This window comes from Pseudorca crassidens, chromosome 7 (genome assembly GCF_039906515.1).
Source record: "Pseudorca crassidens isolate mPseCra1 chromosome 7, mPseCra1.hap1, whole genome shotgun sequence".
Lineage (NCBI taxonomy): Eukaryota > Metazoa > Chordata > Mammalia > Artiodactyla > Delphinidae > Pseudorca > Pseudorca crassidens.
The window spans coordinates 10,515,089-10,530,655 of record NC_090302.1 but is presented as its reverse complement, the minus strand read 5'-3'; the positions used below and the strand labels follow the sequence as shown (position 1 = coordinate 10,530,655).

The 15,567-nt window shown below is 39.8% G+C and overlaps 1 protein-coding gene and 1 non-coding gene across 4 annotated transcripts in view; one reads left to right on the top strand and one right to left on the bottom strand.

Moving 5' to 3' along the window:
• The window catches only part of SCAI (suppressor of cancer cell invasion), a 145,637-nt gene that overhangs the window by 74,109 nt on the left and 55,961 nt on the right, over positions 1-15,567 (bottom strand). For all 3 annotated transcript variants that reach the window (XM_067743329.1, XM_067743331.1, XM_067743332.1), the window contains one exon: positions 3,535-3,666. In XM_067743329.1, coding sequence (XP_067599430.1) covers positions 3,535-3,666 — 132 coding nt within the window. The remainder of the gene's footprint in view (positions 1-3,534; positions 3,667-15,567) is intronic.
• LOC137228449 (small nucleolar RNA SNORA64/SNORA10 family) lies at positions 5,931-6,058 on the top strand. The gene has a single exon (XR_010945242.1). It is a non-coding gene; the product is annotated as a small nucleolar RNA SNORA64/SNORA10 family (small nucleolar RNA).

Below are 15,567 nucleotides of genomic sequence, written 5' to 3'. Positions count from 1 at the left end.
TAAGTACCATATGAGCCAGCAATTTCACTCCTAGGTATATATTCAAGAGAACTGGAAACACATGTTCATCCAAAACCTTGTTCACAAGGTTTTGGCTGAAACCCAACTCAGCCAAAAATAAAATAAATAAATAAATTTATTTATTAAAAAAAAAAAACGACTTCAAACCAGGGTGTACTGGGGTCGTTTTCTGAATTATAATAGTGAAAGAAAAGAATTCTTTAAAAAGATGCATTTAATCTATAAAGCAAAAGAAACCAAACTGATCTCAAAGATCTCTTCTGTAGCACAAAATAGGAAGCAGCAGAGTGTGGGAGTTAAGAACACTGTCTTTGGAATCCTTCATTTAACAGATGTTTGTGAAGCACCTGTGACGTGCAAGACCCTGGTTTAGACAGCAGAGAAACAGTGACACATAGGGTCCTACTCCTAGGGATATTTCATTCTAATGTAGGAAGACATCATAAGCAAATAAGATCACTTGAGGTAGCGATGAGTTTTATGAAGAAAATTAAATAAATATAGAGATGAGAAAGTGATTGAAAGTATAGCTTTAAATACAGTGGTCATGGAGGACTCATTCGATGACCCTGTATTATCTTTATAATTGTAAGTTTTTTTAAAGATATATATATATATATATATATTTTTTTTTTATTGTGAAGACGTATTTACTCTCATGCAGTTATTTAATAACCGATGTGAGTTAAAAGCTCCTTCAGTATCTCCAAGGTGTGCAGAAAGGTGCATTACCCAGTGCAGGTTACCCTCCTCACTTAAGGGCATTCTTCTTTGGGGAGGTGGGAATGAAAATGGGCACAGCATTTTAGTTGCTCAACATTATTTACTGTTTACGAAGCCAGGTAAATTACATATAAGTAGACTCCAAACATTCTACTAACACCACAACTAAGCAGCAGAGTATCAAAATGATTAAACCTTAAGCAACTATATAAGAGTCAAAAAATCTACAAGCAAGATTCAAAAAACTTATAAAGCAGAAGGGCAATAAACTTCTGATAGGCAGTAAACTTAATTCACAGAACTTTCTTATCCTTCCTTATTCTCTCAGCTGTATGTAACTCGATGAAGTAGGCTTTGTAAACGTGTTCCAACTCCCCCCAGTCAGAGGGTTTGCCATATTCCTAACATTGCATTTTAGAGACTTATTATTTTGATAGGTGGGACTTTTAAAAAAATTTTTTAAGGAAGTGTCTTGGAGGGCTTCCTTGGTGGCGCAGTGGTTGAGAGTCCGCCTGCAGATGCAGGGGACACGGGTTTGTGCCCTGGTCCGGGAAGATCTCACATGCTGCAGAGCGGCTGGGCCTGTGAGCCATGGCCGCTGAGCTTGCGCGTCCGGAGCCTGTGCTCCACAACGGGAGAGGCCACAACAGTGAGAGGCCCACGTACCGTAAAAAAAAAAAAAAAAAAGAAGTGCCTTGGCGTATAGTTGATTAAAGATATATTCTTTAGGGACTTCCCTGGTGGTGCAGTGGTTAAGACTCCAGGCTCCCAGTGCAGGGGATTGGGGGTTCGATCCCTGGTCAGGGTACTAGATCCCACATGCATGCTGCAACTAAGAGTTCACATGCCACAACTAAGGAGCCCACGTGCCACATCTAAGGAGCCAGTGAGCGGCAAATAAGGAGCCCATGAGCCACAACTAAGGAGCCCGCCTGCTGCAACTAAGACCCAGAGCAACCAGATAAATAAATACTTTTAAAAAGATACATTCTTTAAAAAGAATTTTTTTAAATTAATTAATTTATTATTTTTGGTTGCATTGGATCTTCATTGCTGCGTGCAGGCTTTCTCTAGTTGTAGCGAGCGGGGGCTACTCTTGGTTGCATTGCATGGGCTTCTCATTGCGGTGGCTTCTCTTGTTGCGGAGCACGAGCTCTAGGTGCGCGGGCTTCAGTAGTTGTGGCGTGTGGGCTCAGTAGTTGTGGCCCATGGGCTTAGCTGCTCCACGGCATGTGGGATCTTCCCAGACCAGGGCTCGAACCCATGTATCCTGCACTGGCAGGTAGATTCTTAACCACTGCGCCACCAGGGAAGCCCAAAAATATATATTCTTTAAAATAAACTCTGTCAGTACAATTCCGATCCTAGGGATGTAGAATAAAATTATAAAATATGTGAAAAGAAGATTGCATTTTTACCCAGAAATAAATTGCAAATGAAAAATAACTCAATAGGGCTTCCCTGGCGGCGCAGTGGTTGAGAGTTCGCCTGCCGATGCAGGGGACACGAGTTCGTGCCCCAGTCCGGGAAGATCCCACATGCCGCGGAGCGGCTGGGCCCGTGAGCCATGGCCGCTGAGCCTGCGCGTGCGGAGCCTGTGCTCAGCAACGGGAGAGGCCGCGGCAGTGAGAGGCCCTAGTACCGCTAAAAAACAAACAAACAAACAAAAACCAAACTCAGTGGGCTTCCCTGGTGGTGCAGTGGTTGGGAATCTGCCTGCCGATGCAGGGGACACGGGTTCAAGCCCTGGTCTGGGAAGATCCCACATGCCGTGGAGTGGCTAGGCCCGTGAACCACAACTACTGAGCCTGTGCGTCTGGAGCCTGTGCTCCGGAACGGGAGAGGCCGCGACAGTAAGAGGCCCGCGCACCGCGATGAAGAATGGCCCCCGCTCGCCGCAAGTGGAGAAAGCCCTCGCACAGATGCAAAGACCCAACACAGCAAAAATAAATAAATAAATAAAAATACTTTATCAGGAAAAAAAGAAAAAACTCACCAAACACAACACTGTAAATCAACTATACTTCAATAATTAATTAATTAAAATAAAAATAACTCACAATCTTTACAATTATTCACTCCTATATAAAGTTTCCCAAAAAAACCTATTTATCCTTAGTATTTTACCCATAGCATGAATTTATTTATGACTGAAACTAAGCTATTGAAGCTTTAGGTCTGAAGTAAGTCAATATCCTAAGAATCTCATGAAATGAAATACGGCTAAACCATTTAAATAAAACAAAATGGTACAAAATTATTTACCCACCACACACAAGAATACACAAAGACACATTTTGACAAAATTGCATACAGCTTCTGCTACCAGTCAGTCAGGGCACACACAACTAACGTAAAAATAACACTGTCTAGAACACTCTTATTTTAGTTAACAGATACTTCATCCTAAGAAAAAGAAAGAATAAAAGAAATAAGCAAATAAACAAGTATACAGAAAATGTAACAGAAGAGAAGCCCCAGGTTCACTTGCATATGCATCCCAGGCTCCTTAGTTATCGCAATGTGTAAAATCAGATGTAAAATATGATGTGGAGTAAGGTATACAAGACCATCTAACAAAACAGCTCTCTCAACTTGAGTAAAACAATATAAGTTATCCTCTTCTGTTGTTTTCTCACCTGAGAATGAAGAAAAGAAGCATGATCATCTCTAGTACAGATATTTATATAACATTCTATCCATAACTTTTCAGAAACTTACCACACATCAGCCATGGAAAAAAAAGATACAGAACTAGATAAAAGTTTAAGGCATCAAGAGTCCACTAACCTTAACCCGTTGAACAGTTGCTTAGATTTATCCAGAAGGTAACAAAAATCTGTAACTGTTTTCCTCTCTCCTTGTGGGATGTCATCTTCAGCACCTCCAGAGGACATGATTTCTTTAAGAGCAAATTCAGTCCTGTAAGAAAACATATGTCTATTTACCAAGTAGGTGAAAATAAAAAGAGAAACAGACCTTAGTTATATCATCTGATAGCATTTTTTTAATGATAGAGACATCTTCTGATTACAATCAAATCATCAAAATAATTTAAGTATAAGATGGTGTGGAAGAATAGACAATCTCATATTGTGGGTGGGAATGAAAATTGGTACATCCATTTTAAAAGGCAGTTTTTATAATATTATTTCATCCAATAAATATTATTTGAATGGCTAAAATGTTCCAGGCACTCCTCTACATGGTTAAGAATAAAAAATGTTGAACTTTTTAACCTATTTATCTATTTTATCCATTCTGTATATCTGTCCCAGAAAATGATCCTACAAATGGAAAACCCTTTGTCCATAAAGATATTTATTTCGGTACCATAGTATTTAAAAGCTGTTATGAAACTAAATAAACCAAAGAGGGAAATGGCTAAGTACTTCATAGAACACTAATGACTACACTCTACTCTATCACTAACTTACAGTTATACTTAAGATGATAAAGCAATAATATGGATATACTTCAGTATAAAAGGGATATAAAAACCACATGCACACACACACATGTACATATATTTGAAAGCTATTTATTACTGAATCCAAGCTATCTTTCCATGTAATCAATCATGTTAATCAGCCATTTTAAAAACAGCAAGTTGCCAGATAGTATACATAGTATGAACCTATGCTAAAGAAAAAAAAATTCATTTGTGTTCACACACAGATAGAAGTCCCTGGGACAACACAGGGAAATCTGGTCCCAGTGCAGGGTGAAAAAATAGGCAGAGCAGACAAGGACCAGACACCAGAGATGGTAGTTGGGGGTGGTACAGTTATTTTGGCAAATATTTTTCTCTCCAACATTGTCTTAAACAGACAATTGCGGTTGCAAGGCAGGAAAACTGTAGCAAGCCTAGAACTGTCAAGGGGCTGCAGGGTAACACATGGGTGGCACTGCAGCCAGCTGGTGGGGAAGTAGTTTACAACACGCATTGACAGTACTGGGTGGTCCTGCACATTCACAAGTTCCTTCTTCCCACAACCTCTTTCCGCACGTCATGGACTAGGTGGTTTTAAAAAAGGGAAACAGACCTTGAAAAGTGCAGAGTCTGGGAAGGGATTCCACACTACAGTGATCCTGGGTAAGTCATCTCCCACACTCAACAACCCCCTGCCTTCATTCTCTAAACCCAGAAGGAGATGCAGAAATGAGGCACAAACTGTACTGTCTCCAGCCCTCCCCATATAGTTCATGAGCCAAGGTGGCTAATATCCCCAGGACACAGGAGTTTACAGGAGAAAAACACAAAATCAAAGTTCAAAATAAACAAATTCAATAAGAAAGGATATTAGATATAAAGCAGGAAGAAAATATCATAATGAAGCAAATAAAAATACTGGGTATGAAAAATATAATCAATGAAATAAACTTAGTAGATGGATAAACTAAATAACAGAAAAGATACAGCTGAACAAATTAATTAGCTAAAACGTCAGGTTTAAGGTACTCTGCCAAAAGACATCAGGAAGAGATAGAATACACAAAAGAAAATTCAAGAGATATGGAAAAGGGAAATGAAGGAAATCAACATCCACATCATAGCATATAAAGAAGAAAGAAAAAATCATGAGAAGGCAATAAATACTTGTAGAAATAAACTTCTATAAACTTCCCAGAATTAGAGAAAATATAAAACCTCAAACTAAAAGGACTCAAAGAATGTTAAAGGAAAGAGAAGATAAAGAAATAATCCCACAGCCAGAAATATTAAAGTGAAACTTAAGAATCCAAAGAAGCCCTCTCCCATTCCCAAACTATCCAGTCCTACAGCCATTAGGTGGGTCAGAGCACAGCAGGTGTCCGTACAGAGGGTAGCCTCCTGGGTATCAGAGCACAAATTGTGAGGAGACCATCAACATCCATACAAAGGGCCAGCTTGCATGGGATGGTGGAGCTTGAGTGCAGTGATAAGGGTAACCACGAATGGGGACTGGCATGGGGAGTGAGAGCCTGAGCAGGGCATGTCCACATGGAAGAGTTCAGAGGTAGAGAGGGATCTGTCATATATAGCGGATTCATCAAATAAGAAAATCTACTAAGGAAAAGGGGACCCAGAGTTCTCTCTGTAAGAGAAAGAAAACACAAACAAGGAAAGGGAAAAGGTTAGAATGAACCCTGTGGATTGAAACTGGAGGTATGGGTAAACTAATGGATGTTTAAAAAGAGTGATATATCTCTCAGCTCCCTTAATGACATTCTGAGTGTGGTTGGCGTATTTTCAGAGAGGGAGAGGAAGGTGCTCCTAATGCACGACAGACTGGCCCACAGTGGCCACTCTGTTCCTAGAAGTGCAACAGCTTCCGTCTGCATCTGGGGTTTCACCAACCCTCTCTTGTTTTTCCTTTCCCAGCCAAGGCCACTTTTGATGCCATTTCCAAGACCTACCTTTACCTCACTCCTGATCTCTGGAAAGAAATAGTGTTCACCAAGTCTCCGTATCAGGAATTCACTGACCGTCTTGTAAAGACCCACACAGAGTTTCTGTGCAGAGGACCCAGGCTCCAGCCGTAGCCACCACATATTTTTATATGAGAAAAGTAAAGTGAATGAAGCCAGTTAAAAAGAAAAAGAGAGACATAAACGTCTGGGGGGGGAGGGGGGCGGCGTGATGTGTACATAAGTATACTCCCCAGTTCTGTAAATCTGTCTAGTGAGAGGGCCTGGGAACAGTGACCACTCCCCCCAAGACCCCCACCAATGGTATGAACATACCTAGCATCCAAATCTTGGCTTCTAACACCATTCTCCAATAAAGGGAACCAGAGCTCCTTGGAGAATAGTAATTGTCTAATTACAGCCCTGGAGCAGAAAAAGTACAAGATGAATCTGGAATATCCTGTGCCAGAGAGCAACAAAGTGCTCAAAGAATGACAGACACATAAGAAAAGGACATAGGACTTAAGTGTCCATCAACAGATGAATGATAAAGAAAATGTGGTATATGTACACAATGGAATATTATTCAGTCATAAAAAGGGGAAGTCCTGCTATTTGCAACGACATGGATGGACCTTGACAGCATTATGCTAAGTTAAATAAGTCACACAGAGAAAGACATATACTGTATGATCTTACTTATATGTGGAATCTTACAGAAAAAAACAAACTCATAGAAACAGAGAATAGATTGGTGGTTTCTGGAAGTGGGGGTGGGGAGTGATAGAAAACTGTGAAGGTGGTCGAAGGGTACAAACTTCCACTTATAAGATAAATAAGTTCTGGGGATGTAATCTACAATATGGTGACTATAGCTAACAATATTGTATTATACATTTGAAAGTTGCCAACAAAGTAGATCTTAGTTCTTATCACAAGAAAAAAATTTTTGTAACTGTGTGAGGTGATGGATGATAACCAAACTTATTGTGGTAATCATTTTGCAGTATATAATATATCAAATCATTATGTGTACACCTTAAACTAATAGAATGTTATATGTTAATGACATCTCAATAAAACTGGGATAAATAAATGAATAAAAAATAAAATCAAGCATTACAAAAGGACCTAGGATCTAGCTTGAGGGAGCATCCACTAACCAAATTGGGGATAATTTCAGCATCAAAACAAATAATGATAGTAATGGATTATAACCTATTAAATAAGAAATGATAAAGCAATACTGACATAAGTGAATGAATAAATGTAAAGTGTGATAGTGAATGGGATAGTTTCAGAGTACTTGCACACAAAATACACATTAATTCCAAAAGGAAAAAGTAACATCACAACAATGAAATCTGGCAGACATCACCTTGATTAAGTGACCAAAATGAACATCATTCATAATCAGATAAATCAAAGTCCTCTACCACCTGATAGGATGAGAAGTGATTTTCCTGCCAAAGAGACCTAATCATGAGGAAACAGACAAAACCAAATTGGGAGAGATATTCTACAAATAACCAAACTGTAATCTTCAGATATGTCAGGATATTCCCCCAAAGAAAAGGGAAGACTGAAGTGCGATGCCTGATTCAGAGCTGGATCTTTCTGCTGTAAAGGATGTTATTGGGACAAGTGGTGAAGCTTGAATGGAATCTGAGAACTAGATGGTAGTAATACATCAATGTTAATTAGAAAAAAATATGAAACCTGGAATTCCCTGGCAGTCCAGTGGTTAGGACTGCACTTCCACTTCAGGGGCCACAGGTTCAATCCCTGGTCGGGGAGCTAAGATCCTGCATGCCGCGCAGTGTGCCACCCCCCAAAAAAAAAAGAAAGAAAGAAAAAAACCTTACCAGTAACCAACGGAAAAAAAACCCTAATACAACAAAGTTAGCACATTAAAAATATACTAATTATTTAGCACACTAAATGTGTCAACAGATGAATGGATAAAAAAGATGTGGTATATATATATACAATAGAATATTACTCAGCCATAAAAAAGAATGAAATAATGCCATTTGCAGCAACCTAGAGATGAAAGTTGAGATTATCATACTAACTGCAGTCAGACAGAGAAAGACAAATATCATATGATATCAATTATGTGTGGAATCTAGAAAATGATACAAATGAACTTATTAACAAAACAGAAATAGACCCACAGACATAAAACAAACTTACCATTACCAAAGGGGAAGGGGAGGGATCAATTAGGAGTCTGATATTAGCAGATATAAACTACTATATATAGAATAAACAATAAAGTCCTACTGTATAGTACACAGAACTATATTCGATATCTTATAATAAACCATAATGGAAAAAGAATATGAAAATGAATATATATAATACCTACTTTGTTGTACACCAGAAGTTAACACAACATTGTAAATCAACTATACTTCAATTAAAAAATAATATGCTGCAACTAAGACGCGGTGCAGCCAAATAAATAAATAAATATTTTTTAAAAACAAAAAAAAAATAATAAAAAAGAAAAGTCTATAAAATTTTCAAAAGGCAAAATAAAGTAATGAACATAAAAAAAATACGCTAATTACTGCAGTTGAGTATGCACTGAAACCAGCATATTCACTAGGGGCAGTGTAAAATAGTGCAGACCCTTGAGACTCACTGTATGTATCGGGGGATACATTTATTCTTTCTATTAGACTCAGCAGTTACACTTCTGGAAACTTATCTTAAGGAACATGTTAACCATCATTACTGATAAATTACTCATAACACAGGGAACTGGTGTTCCCCTCCACCCTCCACTCTCATATAATTACCTATTTTTCAACCTCACTGAAATATGGGCAAGTCTCTGAACCAATTCTACTCTTACATAACATCACAATTTTACACGTTATTCTCTTTGCCTATTTTGGTCACCTGGCAAGTTTATATTCATAGTTTAAGATATTACTCAAATGACACCTTTTCAGACTTTCCTTGAAAACCTAATCTCTCCCTGGCACTTACATATGATCAAGTCGGTAGAGGCTTCTCCAGTGACACCATAAAAAGTTACACATGATACAACTGTTTGTTAAAAAAAGTCTGTCTCACTGTCTAGACCTACACTGTCCGAAACTATAATTACTGGCCACATGTGGCTACTGAGCACTTGAAACATGGCTACTCTAAGTTGGGATGTGTTGTAAATGTAAAATACACCAAATTTAGAAGATTTAGCATGAAAAAAGATGTAAAAATCTCAGTAATAATTTTTATATTGTTACATGTTGAAATAATGTTTTAGTTATTTAGTAAAATAAAATACATTATTAAAACTAGTTTCATCAGTTTCTTTTTACTTTTTAATCTGATATTTCTTTATCCACCAATTTTATTTTATTATTATTTTTTTATTGAAGTATAGTTGATTTACAATGTTGTGTTAGCTTCTGGTATACAGCAAAGTGATTCAGTTACACATAAATATACATACTCTTTTTCAGATTGTTTTTCATTATGGTTTATTACAAGATATTGAATATAGCTCCCTGTGTTATACAGTAGGACCTTATGGTTTATCTGTTTGTTTGTTTGTTTTAATGTCGGTTCATTGGTTTGTTTATTTATTTATTTTTGGCTGTGTTGGGTCCCCGTTTCTGTGCGAGGGCTTGCTCCAGTTGAGGCAAGCAGGGGCCACTCTTCATCGTGGTGTGTGGGCCTCTCACTATCGTGGCCTCTCTTATTGCGGAGCACAGGCTCCAGACACACAGGCTCAGTAGTTGTGGCTCACGGGCTTAGTTGCTCCGCGGCATGTGGGATCTTCCCAGACCAGGGCTCGAACCCGTGTCCCCTGCATCGGCAGGCAGATTCTCAACCACTGCACCACCAGGGAAGCCTAGTTTATCTGTTTTATATGTAGTAGTTTTTATCAGCTAATCCCAAACTCCTAATTTATCCTCCCAACCTTCCCCTTTGGTAACCATAAATTTGTTGGGGTTTTTTTTCCGCTATGTCTGTGAGTCTGTTTCTGTTTTGTAAATAAGTTCATTTGTATCATTTTTTAGATTCCACACATTAAGTGATATCATATGATATCTTTGTCTGATTTACTTCACTTAGTATGATAATCTCTAGGATCATTCATGTTGCTGCAAATGGCATTATTTCATTCTTTTTTATGGCTGAGTAATATTCCACGGTATATATATACCACATCTTTTATCCATTCATCTGTCGATGGACATTTCGGTTGCTTCCATGTCTTGGCTATTGTAAATAGTGCTGCGATGAACACTGGGGTGCATGCATCTTTTTGAATTTAGAGTCTGCTCCAGCTACATGCCCAGGAGTTGGACTGCTGGATCACATGCCAACTCTATTTTTAGTTTTTTAAGGAACTTCCATACTGTTCTCCATAGTGGCTGCACCATTAATGTGATTATATTTCTATCAAACAGATATAAAGCTGTCAATATTCATAGATGATACAAACCTCTCCATAGAAATTTCAAAAGAACCTACAGATACATTATTAGAATTAACCAGTGAAATTAGCAAAGTTGCTGGATATAAGGTGAATTATAAAAAGGCAACTGGAAAGGGGACCTTCAAGATGGTAGAGGAGTAAGACGTGGAGATCACCTTCCTCCCAGCAAATACATCAAAAATACATCTACATGTAGAACAACTCCTACAGAACACCTACTGAACGTCGGCAGAAGACCTCAGGCTTCCCAAAAGGCAAGAAACTCCCCATGTACCTGGGTAGGGCAAAAGAAAAAAGAAAGAACAGAGACAAAATAGGGACAGGACCTGCACCTCTGGGAGGGAGCTGTGAAGGAGGAAAAGTTTCCACACACTAGGAAGCCCCTTCACTAGTGGAGACGGGGGGTGGGGTGGGCGGCGGAGGGATGCTTGGGAGCCACGGAGGAGAGCGCAGCAATAGGGGTGCAGAGGGCAAAGCGGAGAGATTCCTGCACAGAGGATCAGTGCCAACCAGCCTGAGAGGCTTGTCTGCTCACCCACTGGGACGGGTTGGGGTTGGGAGCTGAGGATCGGGCTTTGGAGGTCAGACGGCAGGGAGGGGACTGGGGTTGGCTGTGTGAACACTGACTGAAGGGGGCTACTGCACCATAGCTAGCTGGGAGGGAGCCCAGGAAAAAGTCTGGAACTGCCTAAAAGGCAAGAGACCATTGTTTCGGGGTGCGTGAGGAGAGGGGATACCTTGTCTGCCGAAAGAAAGCAGAGCATCGCCTAAATGAGCTTCAGAGATGGGTGCGGGCTGCGCTATCAGCTCAGACAGCAGAGATGGCCATGAAATGTTAACGCTGCTGCTGCAGCCACCAAGAATCCCACTATCCACACCTCCCTGGGAGTCTGTGCAGTCCGTCACTGCCAGAGTCCCGTGACCCAGGGACAAATTCCCCAGGAGAACACACGGCAGGCCTCAAGCTGTTGCAATGTCACGCTGGCCTCTGCCACCGCAGGCTTGCCCCGCGTTCCAATTATAACTACAGTACCCCTCCCTCCCCCTGGCCTGAATGAGCAAGAGCCCCCTAATCAGCTGCTGCTTTAACCACGTCCTATCTGGATGGGAACAGATGCCTGAGGGCGACCTACATGCAGAGGCAGGGCCAAATCCAAAGCTGAACCCCAGGAGCTGTGCGGAGAAAGAAGAGAAAGGGAAATCTCTCCCAGCAGCCTCAGGAGCAGCGGATCAAATCCCCACAATTAACTTGATGTACGCTGCATCTGTGGAATACCTGAACAGACAACGAATCATCCCAAAATTGAGGCAGTGGACTTTGGCAGCAACTGTAGACTAGGGGTTTGCTGTCTGTGACTGATTTGTTTCTGATTTTTATGTTTACCTTAGTACAGTTTTTAGCACTTGTTATCATTGGTGGATTTGTTTATTAGTTTGGTTGCTTTCTTCTTCATTTTTGTGTTTTTTATTTTAATAATATTTTTTCTTTCTTTTTTTCCCCCTTTTCTTCTGAGCCATGTGGCTGACAGGGTCTTGGTGCTCCGGCCTGGTGTCTGGCCTGAGCCTCTGAGGTGGGAGAGCTGAGTTCAGGACACTGGACTACCAGAGACCTCCCAGTCCCACGTAATATCAATCGGTGAGAGCTCTCCCAGAGATCTCCGTCTAAACGCTAAGACCCAGCTCCACCCAATGATCAGCAAGCTCCAGTGCTGGACGCCCCATGCCAAGCAACTAGCATGACAGGAACACAACCCCACCCCTGAGCAGAGAGGTTGCCTAAAATTGTACTAAGTTCACAGACATCCCAAAACACACCACTGGACACAGCCCTGCCCACCAGAAAGACAAGATCCAGCCCCACCCACCAGAACACAGGCACCAGTCCCCTCCACCAGGAAGCCTACACAAGCCACTGAACCAACCTCACCCACTGGGAGCAGACACCAAAAACAACGGGAACTACGAACCTGCAGCCTGCGAAAAGAAGACACCAAACACAGTTAAACAAAATGAGAAGACAAGGAAATATGCAGCAGATGAAGAGGCAAGGTAAAAACCCACTGGACCAAACGAATGAAGAGGAAACAGGCAGTCTACCTGAAAAAGAATTCAGAGTAATGATAGTAAAGATGATCCAAAATCTTGGAAATAGAATGGAGAAAATACAAGAAATGTTTAACAAGACCTAGAAGAACTAAAGAGCAAACAACAATGATGAACAACACAATAAATGAAATTAAAAATTCTCTAGAAGGAATCAATAGCAGAATAACTGAGGCAGAAGAACAGATAAATGACCTGGAAGACAAAATAGTGGAAATAACTACTGCAGAGCAGAATAAAGAAAAAAGAATGAAAAGAATTGAGTACAGTCTCAGAGACCTCTGGGACAACATTAAACGCACCAACATTTGAATTATAGCGGTCCCAGAAGAAGAGAAAAAGAAAGGGTCTGAGAAAATATTTGAAGAGATTATAGTTGAAAACTTCCCTACTATGGGAAAGGAAATAGCCAATAAAGTCCAGGAAGTGCCGAGAGTCCCATACAGCATAAACCAAGGAGAAATACGCCAAGACACATATTAAGCAAACTATCAAAAATTAAATACAAAGAAAAAATATTAAAAGCATAAAGGGAAAAGCAACAAATAACATACAAGGGAATCCCCATAAGGTTAACAGCTGATCTTTCAGCAGAAACTCTGCAAGCCAGAAGGGAGTGGCAGGACATATTTAAAGAGATGAAAGGGAAAAACCTACAACCAACATTACACTACCCAGAAAGGATCTCATTTAGATTTGACGGAGAAATTAAAGCCTTTACAGGCAAGCAAAAGTGAAGAGAATTCAGCACCACCAAACCAGCTTTAAAACAAATGCTAAAGGAACTTCTCTAGGCAGGAAACACAGAGAAGGAAAAGACCTACAAAAACAAACCCAAAACAACTAAGAAAATGGTAATACGAACATACATATCAATAATTACCTTAAATGTAAATGGTTTAAAGCTCCAACCAAAATACACAGACTGGCTGAATAGATACAAAAACAAGCCCCATATATATGCTGTCTACAAGAGACCCACTTCAGACCTAGGGACACATACAGACTGAAAGTGAGGGGATGAAAAAAGATATTCCATGCAAATGGAAATCAAAAGAAAGCTGGAGTAGCAATTCTCGTATCAGACAAAATAGACTTTAAAATAAAGACTATTACAAGAGACAAAGAAGGACACTACATAATGATCAAGGGATCAATCCAAGAAGAAGATACAACAATTGTAAATATTTATGCACCCAACACAGGAGCACCTCAACACATAAGGCAAATACTAACAGCCATAAAAGGGGAAATCGACAGTAACACAATCATAGTAGGGGACTTTAACACCCCACTTTCACCAATGGACAGATCATGCAAAATGAAAATAAATAAGGAAACACAAGCTTTAAATGACATATCAAACAAGATGGACTTAATTGATACTTCTAAGACATTCCATCCAGAAACAACAGAAGACACTTTCTTCTCAAGTGCTCGTGGAACATTCTCCAATATAGATCACTTCTTGGGCCACAAATCAAGCCTTGGTAAATTTAAGAAAATTGAAATTGTATCAAGTATCTTTTCTGATCACAACGTTATGAGACTAGATATCAATTACAGGAAAAAAACTGTAAAAAAAGGGCTTCCCTGGTGGTGCAGTGGTTCAGAGTCCGCCTGCTGATGCAGGGGACATGGATTCGTGCCCCGGTCTGGGAATATCCCACATGCCGCGGAGCAGCTGGGCCCGTGAGCCATGACCGCTGAGCCTGCGCATCCCGAGCCTGTGCTCCGCAACGGGAGAGGCCACAACAGTGAGAGGCCCGCGTACCGCAAAAAAAAAAAAAAAAAAACAACTAAAAAATACAAACACATGGAGGCTAAACAATATGCTACTAAATAACCAAGAGATCACTGAAGAAATCAAAGAGGAAATCAGAAAATACCTAGAAACAAATGACAATGAAAACACGATGTCCCAAAACCTATGGGATGCAGCAATAGCAGTTCTAACAGGGAAGTTTATAGCAATACAATCCTACCTCAAGAAACAAGAAAAATCTCAAATAAATAACCTAACCTTAAACCTAAGCAATTAGAGAAAGAACAAAAAAACCCCAAACTTAGCAGAAGGAAAGAAATCATGAAGATAAGATCAGAAATAAATGAAAAAGAAATGAAAGAAACAATAGCAAAGATCAATAAAACTAAAAGCTGGTTCTCTGAGAAGATAAACAAAATTGATAAACCATTAGCCAGACTCATCAAGAAAAAAAGGGAGAAGACTCAAATCAACAGAATTAAAAATGAAAAAGGAGAAGTAACAACTGACACTGCAGAAATACAAAGGATCATGAGAGATTACTACAAGCAACTACATGCCAATAAAATGGACAACCTGGAAAAAATGGACAAATTCTTAGAAAAGCACAACCTTCCAAGACTGAACCAGGAAGAAATAGAAAATATAAACAGACGAATCACAAGCACTGAAATTGAAACTGTGATTAAAAATCTTCCAACAAACCAAAGCCCAGGACCAGATGGATTCACAGGCGAATTCTATCAAACATTTAGAGAAGAGCTAACACTTATCCTTCTCAAACTCTTCCAAAATATAGCAGAGGCAGGAACAATCCCAAACTCATTCAACGAGGCCCCCATCACCCTGATACCAAGACCAGACAAAGATGTCACAGAAAAGAAAACTACAGGCCAATATCACTGATGAACACAGATGCAAAAATCCTCAACAAAATACTAGCAAACAGAATCCAACAGCATATTAAAAGGATCATACACCATGATCAAAGTGGGATTTATTCCAGGGATGCAAGGATTCTTCAATGTAGGCAAATCAATCAATGTGATACACCATATTAACAAATTGAAGAATAAAAACAATATGATTACCTCAATAGATG